Source organism: Plasmodium gaboni, chromosome 8 (genome assembly GCF_001602025.1).
Source record: "Plasmodium gaboni strain SY75 chromosome 8, whole genome shotgun sequence".
NCBI lineage: Eukaryota > Apicomplexa > Aconoidasida > Haemosporida > Plasmodiidae > Plasmodium > Plasmodium gaboni.
The window spans coordinates 613464-628463 of NC_031488.1; the positions used below are offsets into that span (position 1 = coordinate 613464).

At 19.0% G+C, this 15000-nt stretch overlaps 4 protein-coding genes across 4 annotated transcripts in view; 1 reads left to right on the forward strand and 3 right to left on the reverse strand.

Annotated features, from left to right (window-relative positions):
• Positions 1 to 905: 905 nt before the first annotated feature.
• Positions 906 to 2837, reverse strand: PGSY75_0817400 (hypothetical protein; the record flags this gene model as incomplete). Its single annotated transcript, XM_018785301.1, has 1 exon — positions 906 to 2837. A coding segment is annotated over one exon (1932 nt), but the record flags the coding sequence as incomplete, so codon positions are not given.
• Positions 2838 to 3675: 838 nt separating this feature from the next.
• Positions 3676 to 5246, forward strand: PGSY75_0817500 (putative protein kinase c inhibitor-like protein; the record flags this gene model as incomplete). The annotated part of the gene is made up of 6 exons (XM_018785302.1): positions 3676 to 3706; positions 3855 to 3960; positions 4204 to 4298; positions 4509 to 4561; positions 4827 to 4961; positions 5109 to 5246. 6 exons carry the CDS (start codon positions 3676 to 3678, stop codon positions 5244 to 5246), a joined length of 558 nt encoding a protein of 185 aa, XP_018642269.1.
• Positions 5247 to 5648: 402 nt separating this feature from the next.
• Positions 5649 to 8770, reverse strand: PGSY75_0817600 (hypothetical protein; the record flags this gene model as incomplete). Its single annotated transcript, XM_018785303.1, has 2 exons — positions 5649 to 8428; positions 8659 to 8770. 2 exons carry the CDS (start codon positions 8768 to 8770, stop codon positions 5649 to 5651), a joined length of 2892 nt encoding a protein of 963 aa, XP_018642270.1.
• A 1584-nt stretch (positions 8771 to 10354) lies between these two features.
• Positions 10355 to 15000, reverse strand: part of PGSY75_0817700 (rhoptry neck protein 5) — a gene marked incomplete at both ends in the record, with an annotated part of 5704 nt that continues 1058 nt past the window's right edge. Inside the window, 19 exons of the mRNA XM_018785304.1 lie at positions 10355 to 10467; positions 10587 to 10688; positions 10767 to 10829; positions 10920 to 10991; positions 11111 to 11185; positions 11318 to 11383; positions 11485 to 11529; positions 11651 to 11707; positions 11806 to 11838; positions 11976 to 12005; positions 12115 to 12147; positions 12277 to 12315; positions 12432 to 12506; positions 12585 to 12803; positions 12914 to 13291; positions 13497 to 13871; positions 14006 to 14396; positions 14532 to 14725; positions 14853 to 14975. Coding sequence (XP_018642271.1) covers positions 10355 to 10467; positions 10587 to 10688; positions 10767 to 10829; positions 10920 to 10991; positions 11111 to 11185; positions 11318 to 11383; positions 11485 to 11529; positions 11651 to 11707; positions 11806 to 11838; positions 11976 to 12005; positions 12115 to 12147; positions 12277 to 12315; positions 12432 to 12506; positions 12585 to 12803; positions 12914 to 13291; positions 13497 to 13871; positions 14006 to 14396; positions 14532 to 14725; positions 14853 to 14975 — 2483 coding nt within the window. The remainder of the gene's footprint in view (positions 10468 to 10586; positions 10689 to 10766; positions 10830 to 10919; positions 10992 to 11110; positions 11186 to 11317; positions 11384 to 11484; positions 11530 to 11650; positions 11708 to 11805; positions 11839 to 11975; positions 12006 to 12114; positions 12148 to 12276; positions 12316 to 12431; positions 12507 to 12584; positions 12804 to 12913; positions 13292 to 13496; positions 13872 to 14005; positions 14397 to 14531; positions 14726 to 14852; positions 14976 to 15000) is intronic.

Below are 15000 nucleotides of genomic sequence, written 5' to 3' on the forward strand. Positions count from 1 at the left end.
TAATTTTTTTTTTATTTTTCCTTTTTTATTTTGTTTTACATAAATGTGGCAAAAACATATAAAATATGTATATGTTATATATATGTATAATATTTTAATTTTTTTTTTTTTTTTTTTTTTTGTACTCTTCGACGTTTGAAGCCATAAAAAAAAAAAAAAAAAAAATTAACAATATAAAAAAAGAATAAAATAAAAGCATAACAAATATTATATTATATATATATATATATATATGTGTATATATTTTTATTTATATATATTATTTCATTTTTATGTAAAAATGAATAAATTTATGGAAAATTTGAATCCCTACTCTTCTCCACTTTTCTCATAAAATTTATGTATATATATATATAGTATATGTAAATATAAAATTATATGAAAATTATGAGAATTAAAGTAAAATAAAATAATATAATATAATATACAATTTATTGATATATATATATATTATATATGTAATATATTTATTTTTTTTTTTTATTAAGGGTTTATATTATAAACTCATGTGAATAATAAAACATATAATATTATGTACATAAATATGGAAAATTAAAATATATATAATACATATGGGGATATAACAAAAAAATAAAAACATAGAAATGATATAAATAATATATAAATAATATATATATATATGTAATATTTATAAAGGTGGGAAATAAAATTTCCATCAAAAAATAAAATAAAATAATAATATATATATTATACATGTATATATCAATCAACATATATTTTTTTCCACTTTTTATATATAATTTTTTTTTTGTCATCACATAAAAATTATTTACAGTAAAATATAAATATCTCTTTCTATATATATATATATATATATATATATATATATATTTATATATATTTATATTTATTTATTTATTTATTTATATTTTTGTGTGAATTACCTTTCTATCAATGTCAGACTTGTCAAAGGGTCGACCAATATTATCACCCACATAGAAACTTTCTTCAGTATTAATAAATATATCTGAAATTTTTTTAGAGACATTTTTTATTATTTTATTTTTATACATTAAATTTATTATGATATACATAACAAAATGGTCTGTAGTATTTAATAATTTTAAAAATATATGTTGTTCTTCATCTTTCTTTATTAAGTTTTCCATTTTTTGGTTGGAACCATAATTTTTCCAATCCTTTTCATTTTGATCATTTAAAAAGAAATTAATAAAAAATAAAAATAATTTTGATTCCTCTAATTTTAAAGAATTTACAAATCTTATATTTTCTTTTTCTTTTTTTTTGTGTAATAATGAATTGATATAGATATCAAAAATTTGTAAACATAATTTATTAATATCAAAAGGATGTTCATTTATATTATGTATATTTATTTCTTGTTTATTTTTTATATATATATTTTTATATATTACTATATCTATTAATTCTTTAACTTGTTGTAAGGAAAAAATATCTTTATTCAAAGATAAAAGTTTATATAAGTTCTTATTGTTCATAATGAGTCTTTTCTTTTTTTTCAACAATTGCAAATATTTATTAAAATAACAATTTAAAATAATTAAATATTTTATAGCTTCTAAACAAATATACAAACAAAATTGACCCTCGCTTGGTTTACTAAATATGTCTATATCTTCTATTCCACATCTTCCAAATGAGAAAAAATAATTTATATAATTTAAAATATATGAATTCTTTTTTTTTCTACATGAATAAAATTTTTTTTTTTTCTTAAAAATTAAATTTTTTAAAATATAATATTTCTTCAAATAATTGTAATGGATATATTTCTTATTATTTTTATTATAATATAAAAAAAATGGTTTATACATATTCTTGTTTTTTAATTCCAAAATTATTCTCTTATGATTGTTATAAAATAGATTATTCCTCTTGGTGGTTATTAAAAAATTTGTGGATGACACAATATCGATATTATATTTATTAAACAAATATGTTTTATTATAAGGACTTTCTAATTTCTTATTTAATAATTTTAAGAAACAATAATATAATTCTATATTGAAAGATATCTTTTTTTCGATAATTTTGTCGTACCTACTATTTTGATTGTTCTTAGATATTATATCTTCTACACTGTGATAGATTATTTGATTATCATAATTATTGTTTATATTTTTGTTTATATTTATATTTTTGTTTATGTTTATATTTTTGTTTATATTTATATTTTTGTTTATATTTATATTTTTGTTTATATTTATATTTTTGTTTATATTTATATTTTTGTTTATGTTTATGTTTATGTTTATATTTTTTCCTTTCTGTGTAGTTATAATAAAATGTTTGTAAAAATAATTGAGAGAATTTTTAAAGTTTTTAATTTTTAAAAAAAAGTTGGGCAACTTATGAGAACACAAATGCTCATAATCTTGGACACATGAAGAAACACAAGTATGATTAGAAAAAACGACAATTTCATGTTTATCTTTTTTTAAAGAATCTAATATAGGTATCTTTTCTTTATTAAATATTATATTATTAATATGGTTATTAGAAAAATTTTTATTTATTAAGGTACCATCAAAATCGAAAGAGGCAATTTTTAAAGGTTTTCTCAATACATAATTTATAAAATTATAAAACACTTTCTCATTATTATAATTATTATAATTATTATTATGATTTATATTTAAAGAGGTACCGAATTTTTTATAAACTAATTCTTTTAAGCTCATATACCCATCAGGTATTTCAAACACACAAGTATAGTATCTATTCCATTCTTTTGTAAATTTTATTTTCTTTAAATAATATAAAAATCTTAAATATTTTATGCATACATTTTTTCTAATTTTCACATTATATAAGGGTTTCAATAAAATATCCATGCTACTACATTTTTGAATAAGTTTTTTTTAATTATCTTACTTTGGATATAAAAAAAAAAAAAAAAAAAAAAAAAAAATGTTATAAATATATATATATATTTGAATATATAAAAATATTTAAATGTATAAAATATTTATATTTTCATATAACCCTTTTATTAATTTAATATGGGTTATTAAGGAAAGCTCTTAAAATTTACCAAAAAAGCTAACCATAAAATGTAAATAAAATAAAATAAAATAAAATAAATACTATCATATAATATAATACATAATACGGATATGTAAAAAAAAAAAAAAAAAAAAATAAAAATGATAATCTGGAAAAATAATACAAGTATATAATATTATTATAAGCACATGTGTACACTTAAATAATATTTAGTTACAAATTATTAAATAAATACATTTTGATTATTATAATAAAATAATATCAATATTGCTGTATTTTTTTTTTTTTTTTTTTTTTTTTCATTTTATTTGTATATTATATCTTTAAAATGTTAATATACAAATTCTTGAATATATTCATTTTTTAAAAACCTTTTATTTTAAATATTAACATTAATATATATATATATATATATATTTTTATGTTATTTTACATATATGAATATACAAATACACATTTCTTATATTTCTTATATTTCTTATATTTCTTATATTTCTTACATTTCTTACATTTCTTTTTTATTTTATTTTTATGTGTTTATAAAAAAGGCGTATATCTTATTTGATTAAATAAAACCTTAATCTTTAAATAACAAAAAAAAAAAAATAAAAAAAAAAAAAAAAAAAAAAATGAAATATATGGAATAATTATATATGATAAACAATCATGGGTTTTAAAATAGTCTTTATATATTTAAGTAAGTGCTACATAAATTATAAGGAGAAAATATATATATGAAATAAAATATTTTATTCACGCATGTAAATATTCAATATGAAATACATATAAATAAAATATATATTATATATATATAAAATAATACGTATCACTTATTATTTTTATAGTTCTTGTTTGCTTAATGAAAGGAATACCGGGATTCTTAACAAATAAATTAACAAATTCGTTTTATAGCACCTTTGTTAAATTATCATACAAGAATAAATTTATGACGTAATCATAAAAAAAAAAAAAAAATAATAAAATAATAATAAATATACAATAATATAACAAATAGAAAGAAAAAAAAAAAAAAAAATTAAAAAATAATATAAAATATAGAAAAAATAATATTACATTTTATTTACAACATAACATACATATATATATAATATATATATATATATATATATATATTATTTACATATGTTTATATAATTTATGTTATTTTTTTTTTTTATCATAAATATATTATAGTGGAATATTAACCAGACGATTGGCAAAGATGGCAGATGAAGAAGAAAAAGCATTAGCAGCTGCAGGAAAGGATGAAAACGGAGATTCAATTTTTGGTTTGTTAAATATATAAAAATAAATTAAAAAGTGAATAATATAAAAAAATAATTTATCATATATATATATATATATATATATATATATATATATATACACGATACGATATTTATATTTTGATATATGATAATAAATCTTTTAAATTTTTTAAATCTTTTAAATCCTTTAAATTTTTTTTTTTTTTTTTTTGTTTTTTTTTTTTAAAATAGGAAAAATTGCAAGAGGTGAAGTACCCGTTGACCCTGTATATGAAGATGATAAAGTAAGCTTCTTTTTCTTTTATATGTGAAAATAAGGATACATACATATATATATATATATATATAATATCTTTATTTTATTCTTATGTACCTATACAATCATATGAAATATATTTCACTTGAATGTATATTTATAAATCATTGTTAAAATAAAATAGTTAAACGGAATTATATATATATATATATATATATATATATATATATATATTTATATTTATATATTTATTTATATGTAATATTTTTTATGGTGTATGTACCTTTATGTAGGTCATCGCATTTAATGATATATACCCACAAGCACCAGTTCATATTATAGTCATACCAAAAAAGAGAGATGGTCTTACTAGACTAAGCAAAGCAGAAGAAAAACATAAAGAAATTTTAGGACATTTAATGTGGGCTGTAAGTGATTATTTTAAATAATATATCTACATAATATAAAACCAATGATATCATACATAGATACATAGATACATACATATATATATATATATATATATATATATATATATATATATGTATATGATTTATTTCTTTTTTATTATATAGGTTGCTGAAATTGTAAGAAGAAACGACTTAGGAGATTTCCGATTGGTAGTTAACAATGGACCTGAGGCATGTCAATCCATATACTATTTACATTTACATATACTAGCCAAGAGACAAATGAAATGGCCCCCTGGTTAAATGAACCAAAAAAATATACAATATTTTATATCCATATGGAACAAAAAGTTTATATATTATAAAAAAAATATATATACATATATATAATATATATATATAAATATGTATATATTTTTTTTTCACATTATAACATTTAATTTTTTAAAAAGTTCAACACTAATAAAGTGTATAACAACATATGAGATAAAAGGAAAATTTTAAAGAATAGTATAATAAAAACAATTAATTTTACAAATTCAAAATAAAGAAAATTAAAATTAGTGATAAATTAAAAAGTGCAAATGAAATTTAGTTAACCATTTTATTTGAAAGAAAAAAAAAATATATATATAAAATAATATATACATATATATATATATATATATATATATATATTTTTTTTTTTGTGTAATTTTTCTATTTTTAAGCTTTAGCATTATTTTTCAATAACAAGGGCACTTTTGGCTTTACTTTCGCTTTTGTAAATTTTGGAACATATTTAACAGGCGTTGGGGTATTCACTTGAGTTGCCATCTGAACCACATTCTTAATATAATAATCCTTTTTTCCTATTAATCCACCTTTTTTTTCATCATCAAAAAAAGTATTTATATCCTTTGGTATTAGTGCTACTTTTCCTTTTATAAAAAAAGGAGTATTATTTAATGGCAATCCATGTTCTTCTTCCTTTAAAATATTTTCTTGTAATAATTCAAAATTTTCCAAATTATCCCATGTTGCTGGTAACTTTAATGATGCATTTACTTCTCTTAAGTCATTATCCAACATATCCAATACACAATGCTGTTCTTCAATCAATTTTTCTAATTCTCTACAAGAGAAAAGCATATTTATTATATCGTCCTTATCATTATTAGACATCTTCGAAATGTTTAATGATAAATTAAACATGTTATCATGTTTTTTCTGCTTTGGTAAAAATAAATGAGCTATATCTTCTAAACGTTCCACATTCTTTTTTCGTGTACCTTCTGTATGACCACAATCATTTGTTTCTTCCTGATCTATCTTAATTTCATCCTTTTGGTTTTTTTTATTTTTCTTATTTTTCTTTTTTTTCAAGTTTTCATTGGCCCATTTAAGTTTTTCATTTAAATATTCAATTTTGTAATTTTTATATATATCATCAAAATTGAAATTATATGTATCTTCCAATGTGTTTTCTTCTAAATCATGCTTTTGTTTTCTATTATTTAATCGTCTTTTATTATATATACCATTTTTATATATATTCTTATTTTTTAATTGATCATCAGAAAGATATGCATCATTATATTCACTGTCATATGGATTACTATATTCACTTTCATACTCATCATAATATTTCGTTTCGTCTTCGTAATAAGCTTTTTTTTCATTCAAACTTTTTTTTTTTTTTTTCATCATTTCTTTTGTTGCTTTATCTTCTTCTATAACCCCTCGACAATTATTCAATTTGTGCTCGATTTCATACCATTTTGAATTTCCAATATAAGAAATTTTCTGTTTATTGTTTATCTTATGTTGTTCCTTATAGAGTTCGTCTTCAATATTATATTCTTCATCATCATCATAATAATCATCATCCTCCTCATCATAATAATCATCATCCTCTTCATCATTATCATCTTCATAGTATACACCTTCCTCATCATAAAATTTTTTTTCATTCTTCTTACTCCACTCTGCTCCATTTCTAAATTGTAATGGTTTCAAATGCCCTCCAGCTATAATCATATTATCTTCACATTTTTTATTTATTCCTTTTTGTTTATTTCTGTCTCCTCTTTTATTCTTCTTCATGGATTTAATAGTATCACTAGTATCATCTCCATTGGGTATAATATTTTCATTGTTAAAAAATGGTAGGGTCTCATTATATGAATAATCATATGGATACATAGGTACATAAAATCCTGGATAAAAATAAAAAGGGTGATTATCTATTGCACCATTATATAACATATTATTACAATAAGGATAATTCATCATATAAGGATAATCATAAAAGGGTGGTGGAACTCCCTTATACATGCATCCATTTTTATGAATACCATTTTGAACACATGTCTTTTTATCATTTATATTTTGTGGAGTTTTATCCAAGTTAGATATAGAATGAGCAGGTCCTGTCACTTTACCTACATAATTACCACTATATCTTGAAAAAGCATTTATATAATGAGTATCTTGAATTAATTTACTTTCATTTAATGTTGTCAATGGTCCTACGTTGGATTTATTACCTTTGATTCCCACTAGGATATTTTCTCCATATGTATTGGACATCTTAATTTGTGATTCACTCATTTGTCTAATATTTGTATTATTTTCTTCTAATATTATATTATCATTTTTGGATATTTTTTCCATTGATATCCTTTTTGGATTACTATTTGAATTGTTTTGTATATCGTTTGATAGATCATTTTTTAACATTTTGTCATTATACATATGATGCTTACTTCCTATATTTTTTTCCATTTCTTGTGACAATGATGCACTACCATTATTGGTTATTGTTTTTTCTTTGATAGAGGAAGATAATGAGGGTTGATAAGCTTTCCCTTTTTCTTTAATGGAATAATATATTTTACCTATTCCCATAGGAACTTTTGTGGACACATTTGATTCATTCTTATTTATTTCATTGGAGGAAACACTTTTTAATTTATCTAGAATATTTATTTTTTCATAATATTTATTTTTGAATAATGAATTTTTATTCAAAATTTTTTCATTTGATGTATCATCTTCATCATCAACTAAATCAATAGACACTTTTTTCTTCGATGTTTGAAATCTTTTTAATATGGGTTGTGAATTATTACTATAAGTACTAGATTGTTTCATAATTGACTTTGGTGGTTCCTTGTTTGAACCTGTAGACTTGATACATGATTCTTCTTTTTTGATAGTTTGTTCTAATGATTTAAATTTTGGTTCAGGTATTTTTATTTTTGGTTTGATTGATTTCAGTTTTGGCATCATCTTTTTCATATCATTTTGAACATTGTTAATATTTGATTGTTTTTCATCACTTTTCATTTCTAATGTTTTAAATTTGGGTTCAGGTATTTTTATTTTGGGTTTCATCGCTTTTAATATGGATGGAATTTTCTTATTTGAAATATCAGAATTAATGCCTTCACCGTTTATATCATCGTCTCTATTATTTGTGATATTATTTTTTTGAATAAAAGCTAAAGAAAAAAAAACAAAAAAAAATATGAATATATAATAGATACATATAAATAAATCAATATGTATATATATATATATATATAATGTGTAAAAATATTTTTTCAAAATGTGAATACATTTTGTGGGTATATATTTTTATTAATGTGTACATTATATATGAAAAAATATCCTTCTTTCTTAAAATTTAAAAATTTTCTTTTCTTTTTTATCATTTTTAATTATATATTACGTGGTGACTTTCCTTTATTTTTTAATAATAAAGGAAATTTCTTAGGTGGATTCATCGATTTCTTTGGAGATCCATCTTTTTTAATTATTTGAGCAGAAACCTCTGAACTCATATTCTATATTTCTATTTCGAAAACATTCCAATGTGCAATATAAAAGAGGTAAATATATAAAATAAATTCAAAAATGTTATATGTATATTATATATATATATATATATATAATTACGATATAGAATTTGTTAAGTACTATTTGGAAAAAGAAACAATTATTTTTTGTAAAAATTATAAAAAATTTAACGCAACACAGAAATATATATATATATATATATATTATAAAAAATTTAACGCAACACAGAAATATATATATATATATATATATATATATATATATTTATATAAACATTTCTATATATTTTTAATCATTGAAAAACTTGATATTTGTTTGAACATTTTCTTGTTTATTTTCTTTCTGTTTTTTTTTTTTTTTTTTTTTTTCTTTTATGTACATTTTATAATTTTTTAAATATAAACACATATTTTGTATATGTTATTTATATGTACATTTTTTTTTTTTCTTTTTTTGTCTAGAAGATATAACGAATACATTTTATAATATTATGAACCTGTTCATAATTTTTCTTTTCATTTGTGTGTGCACATATAAGCATGAAACAACTATGTTACAAAAAAATATATGAAAAAATTATGAACTGTTCATATAAAAATATATATATATATATATATATATATAAAATGATGAACTGTTCATAAAAAATTACAAAAAAAAAAAATATAATATATATATTTATATATGTATGCTTAACATAAATATATACATATACAATTTATATGAAGAATATATTTATTGTAATCTTATTTAATGTTATTTCGAATTCTGAAGTATAACAAAGAATTTGTCTACATTTTATACAAATATTTCTATATTATTAAAAGTATTTATATATATATATATATTTATTTTTATATTTGTTTAATTTTTATTTCTTATTTGTTATTTTTTTTTTTATTTTAATAGTTAAATTTTTTATATCATAAGTATCAATATATATATATTACAAAAATCAGAAATAGTAGAAACAGATTTGTAATATCTTTTATGTCCATGATTTTATAGCAATCAAAATTTTTCATAAGAAAAAAAAAAAAAAAAAACTAAAAAGGTATTTAAAAATGTTAAAAAGAAAATTAAGCTAAAAATTAAAAAAAAAAACATTAAAACATAAAAAAAAAAAACACAAAAACAAAAAAAAGACAAAATTTAATATATATATATATATATATATATATATATATTATATATCCTTTTTGTATGAAAAGGATAAAAATGGTTCCCGAAGGTATATAACATATTGAAAATACTATATATATATAAATATATATGTATTAATAAACACTTATTAATAATTACAAATAAAAAAAAAAAAAAAAAAAAAAAAAAAAATGTAGAAAATATGAATTATAAAAACAAATAAGGAATGAAATAAAATAGATGAAAATTCGATATCCTTCACAATATTTTCTTATTTTAATTTAAAATTTTTTCATTATAATAATATATATATATATATATCATTTATATTAATAGAAAGGAATAAATAATTTAAGATGAATTCCGGGGGAAAAAAAAAATAATAAAACCAAAAAAATAACGGTTATATATTAGTATCATCCATTTTAAGGTATTCTAGTGTGTACAATAATTTCATTTCCTATTCCCTTTTCTGCTTTAATGACAAAATTTACAATACCAGATAATGTGAAGGTAGCATATTTTAAGTTAATAACAGCTATAAAAAAAAATATATATATATATATATAAAAATATATGTATATTTATTTATATATTATATATACAAACATATAAGAATTTTTTTTTTTTTTTTTTCTTTTTTTTTTTTTCTCTTACGTGTTGTGTTTTTCAATATTGGTTTTCCATGTTTATTTAAAATAATAAAATTGACTGTATTTGCCAATGAATTTCCATTTACATTACTTGGTAAATGTTTACCTACAATCGATAAAAAAAATTATATATATGTATATATATACACATATATATATATATATATATATTCTTAAAACTAACCTAAAATACTTCTGATGCTTAATTTCTCAAGTAACACCCAAGCAGATCCATCAAATATTGGTACTGCATAATAAATAAATAAAAATAATATTTATTTTTTTATATTATTAAATAATAAATTATAAAAATATATAATATATTTTTATATATTACGTGGATTATCAGAGATGGCACTTAAGGCAAATTCTGCTGTCCATCCTACACTTGGACCAGCCCAAACAATTCCTAAAAAATTAAACAAATAAAATAAATCAACAAAATATATTATATATATATATATATGTATTTATTCTAATTATTCATTTTTTGATATATCCATTTATTATATTATTTTTTTTTATTACTCTCATGTTCAAGTCCCATATTACGAAGAGCGTAAGATGATATATAATTATTTCCATCAAAAACAATTATGTTAGCTATAAATAGATAAACACACAAAAAAAAAAAAAAAAAAAAAATATATATATATATATATATATAAATATAAATAAATACATAGTGCACATTTTCATAATTCAATGAATTTTTTATAATAATAAAAAAATTACCATCAGGATTTTGTATGGCATAGTCAAATTCAGATACCTTCATATTATTTTGAAGTTCATAAATTCCTGATGAAATAAAAATAAGTATATACATGTTATAAAATGACATTACAATATATATATATATATATATATGTATGTATGCATGTATATGCTTTTATTCTTACTTTCATTATCTTCATTTATTCCCTTCATATATATATTTTTAACACCTAAAAAAAAAAAAAAAAAAAAAAAAAAACATTTATATACAGAAACAATGGAACAAAAAATAATACTTTAAGAATAGTTTCTTATATATGTAAAAGTACAAAAATATTTTTATTATCTTACCATCTCCTTTTAATATTTCTAGTTCGTCTACATATTTTCTACCATCATATACTTTTCCTATAATGATTAAAAAAAATATATATATATATATATATTTATGTGATATACTAATAACTATTAAAAGAAGAATTTTTTTATTTTATAAAAATATTTACTTGATTTTGATAATCCAATATGAAGTGTATTTTCTAAAATAAAATAAAAAAAAATAAAAAATAAAATAAAATAATATCAACAAATATTATATGAAATAATATATAAAATTTATTCAAGTATATATTATTATGTTATAAAATATTTCCATTTTTATTTTTATAAAAATTACGATCCAAATTATCAACGTTTAATTGATATCCTACAAAAAAAAAAAAAAAAATAAAATAATAAATAAAATAAAATAGATAAATATATATATATGTGTGATGGTTTTTTTATTATTTTTATTTTAATTGTCTAAATATTACCTCCTGTGAATATGAGACCATTATATTTACGCGCTGAGGTAGATTAAAAAAAAAAAGAAAAAAATTGAACATAAAAATTTAAGAAAAAAAAACATATTTTTTTTTATTTTTATTTTTAATATTATCCATTAGAAATTTTTAATTTGAACAATTTTATTTTACCTCCAACTTTTATAGATATGGCACTATCTGATTTAATACCTAAAAATGTATCCCAAAAAATATATATATATATATATGTATATCAAAAGGCACATTAATAATAATAATTTTTTTTTTTTTTTTTTTTTTTATGTAAATAATATTATGAACGTTACCTTCCCTCATATTAATTGTTTTTTTAAATATATTGATGAATTTTCCTTTAATTATTTTAGACATTCCAATGTTTTCTGAAACAAAAAATTATGTATACATATATATATGCACATATATATATATTTATTTATTTATATTATGTATGTTCTTACTGTGAACAAATAGGGATATTTGTCTTCTCTCCAGGTCTCTTATATTTTTGTCGTTTCCTTCCATAAATGGACATAAAATTGTGAAACTACTTTCTTTATCTCTGTAATTTCTTATTTTTAAGTACTGAACTCTATTTAATCCGCTGTCTATGACATTTTGTGCTTCACTCATATTTTTAAGTCTAGATACATCTCTGATAATTTTTTTAACGATATTTTCTAAAAAAAAAAAAAATACAAAAAAAAAAACATATACATATATATATATATATATATATTTATTTATTTATCCCACATATTTATTATTTTTTTTTTTTCTATAAACTTACTTGTAACATCGGCACAGATATATCTAATGGATAACTCGGACTTTACAAATATTTCATAATTAATTTTATTTTTTTTGGTTTTTACATTATCAATATTTTTACTACGATTAAAATGATCACATCTTGTAGCAGTATCAACAGCAATTCTTAATATGTCAACTGGATCATTTAATGAGCTCATGAGTTTGTTTAAAACTTTTCGAATACTTCTTTTTCTAATACTAATTTTTGTAGGTTTACATTTTCTACTTATCAGTCCGAGAATTTTTTTCTTTTCTTTACCTCCATAATCATGTATACATCCAAGAACGATTTTGTCTGTTTTCATTCTACATTTATTGTATATAATATCTACAGCCTTTTCAACAGGTCCCTTCTCTAAAAATATAAAAATAAATATAAAAATATGTATATATGTATATATATATATATATATATATATATATATATATATATATATATATGCATATTTACAACATAGTAACATTCACATATTAAATATATTTATTTCATTTCATTTTATTTATTTATTTATTTTAATTTTTTTTTTTTTTTTTTTTCGTTTTAAAAAAAAATTCCATACCATGAACAAAGTATGTAAGGAAGAATATTTTTTTAAATCTGGATATATTTGGATTTTGTAGGGAAATATACTTTTCTCCTTCAAATAGCCATAAAGAAAGGAAGATAGACATATACTGAGCTAATAATGTAGGTGTATATGGAGAAGATAAGAATTTCTTTTTCAACATTCTAATAATTTGCATAATAATTCTTTGAACATTATTTGCTTTAGATGTTCTTTGTAAATAATCTACCTCTGAAAAATTTACTAAGTCGTTATAATTTCTTGGATGTTTTCCACTTCTTCCTAGTGTAAATATTTTCTTAAGAACTGCCGAGAAATTTCCTAAGAAGCTTGATTCGTATTGTTCTATCATGGTTGTTATGAAAAATACTGCAAAGAGTTGACAATAAAAAAAAAAAATAAAATATAAATTAAAATAAATAATAACATATATATATATATATATATATATATATATTTGTGATGTGTGTGTTCCCCACATTTTTTTAATTTTTTTCATTTACCCAATTGCAAACTTATTGAAACTAATGGAGAAAAATTATTAACTAAGAAATTAATATTTTTAGATGGGGCCTTATTATAATTAAACCATCTAAGTAAAAATCCTACATTTCTAATTCTGGATCCAACAAAAGTTTTGGTTTTGATTTTTTTGGATTCTACAAAACCATATGATGCAGAATACATATTTTGAATTTGATTCCATAAATCTTTTGTTGTTTCATATAAGGAATTATAATTCTGAGATTTTTTAGCTAATAATGAAGTTTTTATAATATCATCAATAGCAAAAATGGATTCATTTCCTGTTTCTTCTTGTGCTTCTTCTCGGAAAAAATTAAATGGGGCTATTTTAAAGAAGGTTTTCTTCTTTATTTTAATTTTTTTATTAAACTGAAAAAAAAAAGAAATAAACATATGGAATATATCAAATATGTTATATAAAAAAATTATGGACTCATAAAATACAACACAACCATTATATATATAATTATATATATATATATATATATATATATATTTTTGTACCTTATGACTTCTGTCAATTGTTTTATTTATTAAATTAAATTCGTCATTTGTAGATATAGAACTAACATCAAGATAACCCTTTGCTGATAGTTCATTTGCCGAATTTAAATATAGTAACATGATTAAAACGACATCAGCACTTGTTTCTATATTATATATTTTATCTCTGTAGTAATACATTAATAACTTGACCACTGCAAAATTATAAATAAGACATGGTTTATATTGAAGGGTAGTGGTAATATACATACAAATATATATATATATATATATATATATATATATATATATGTATATGTGTGTATGTATTTTTCGACTTACAATCTGCTCTCCTTTGTGCAGTTTCTTTGGGACTGAATTCTTTTTTATACTCAGATAAATCATAGTTTGCTTTTATAGTCTCATCCATACATTTATCAGTACACATGTCATTAAATCCAAATTCTGGAATAATAAATATACAAAATGG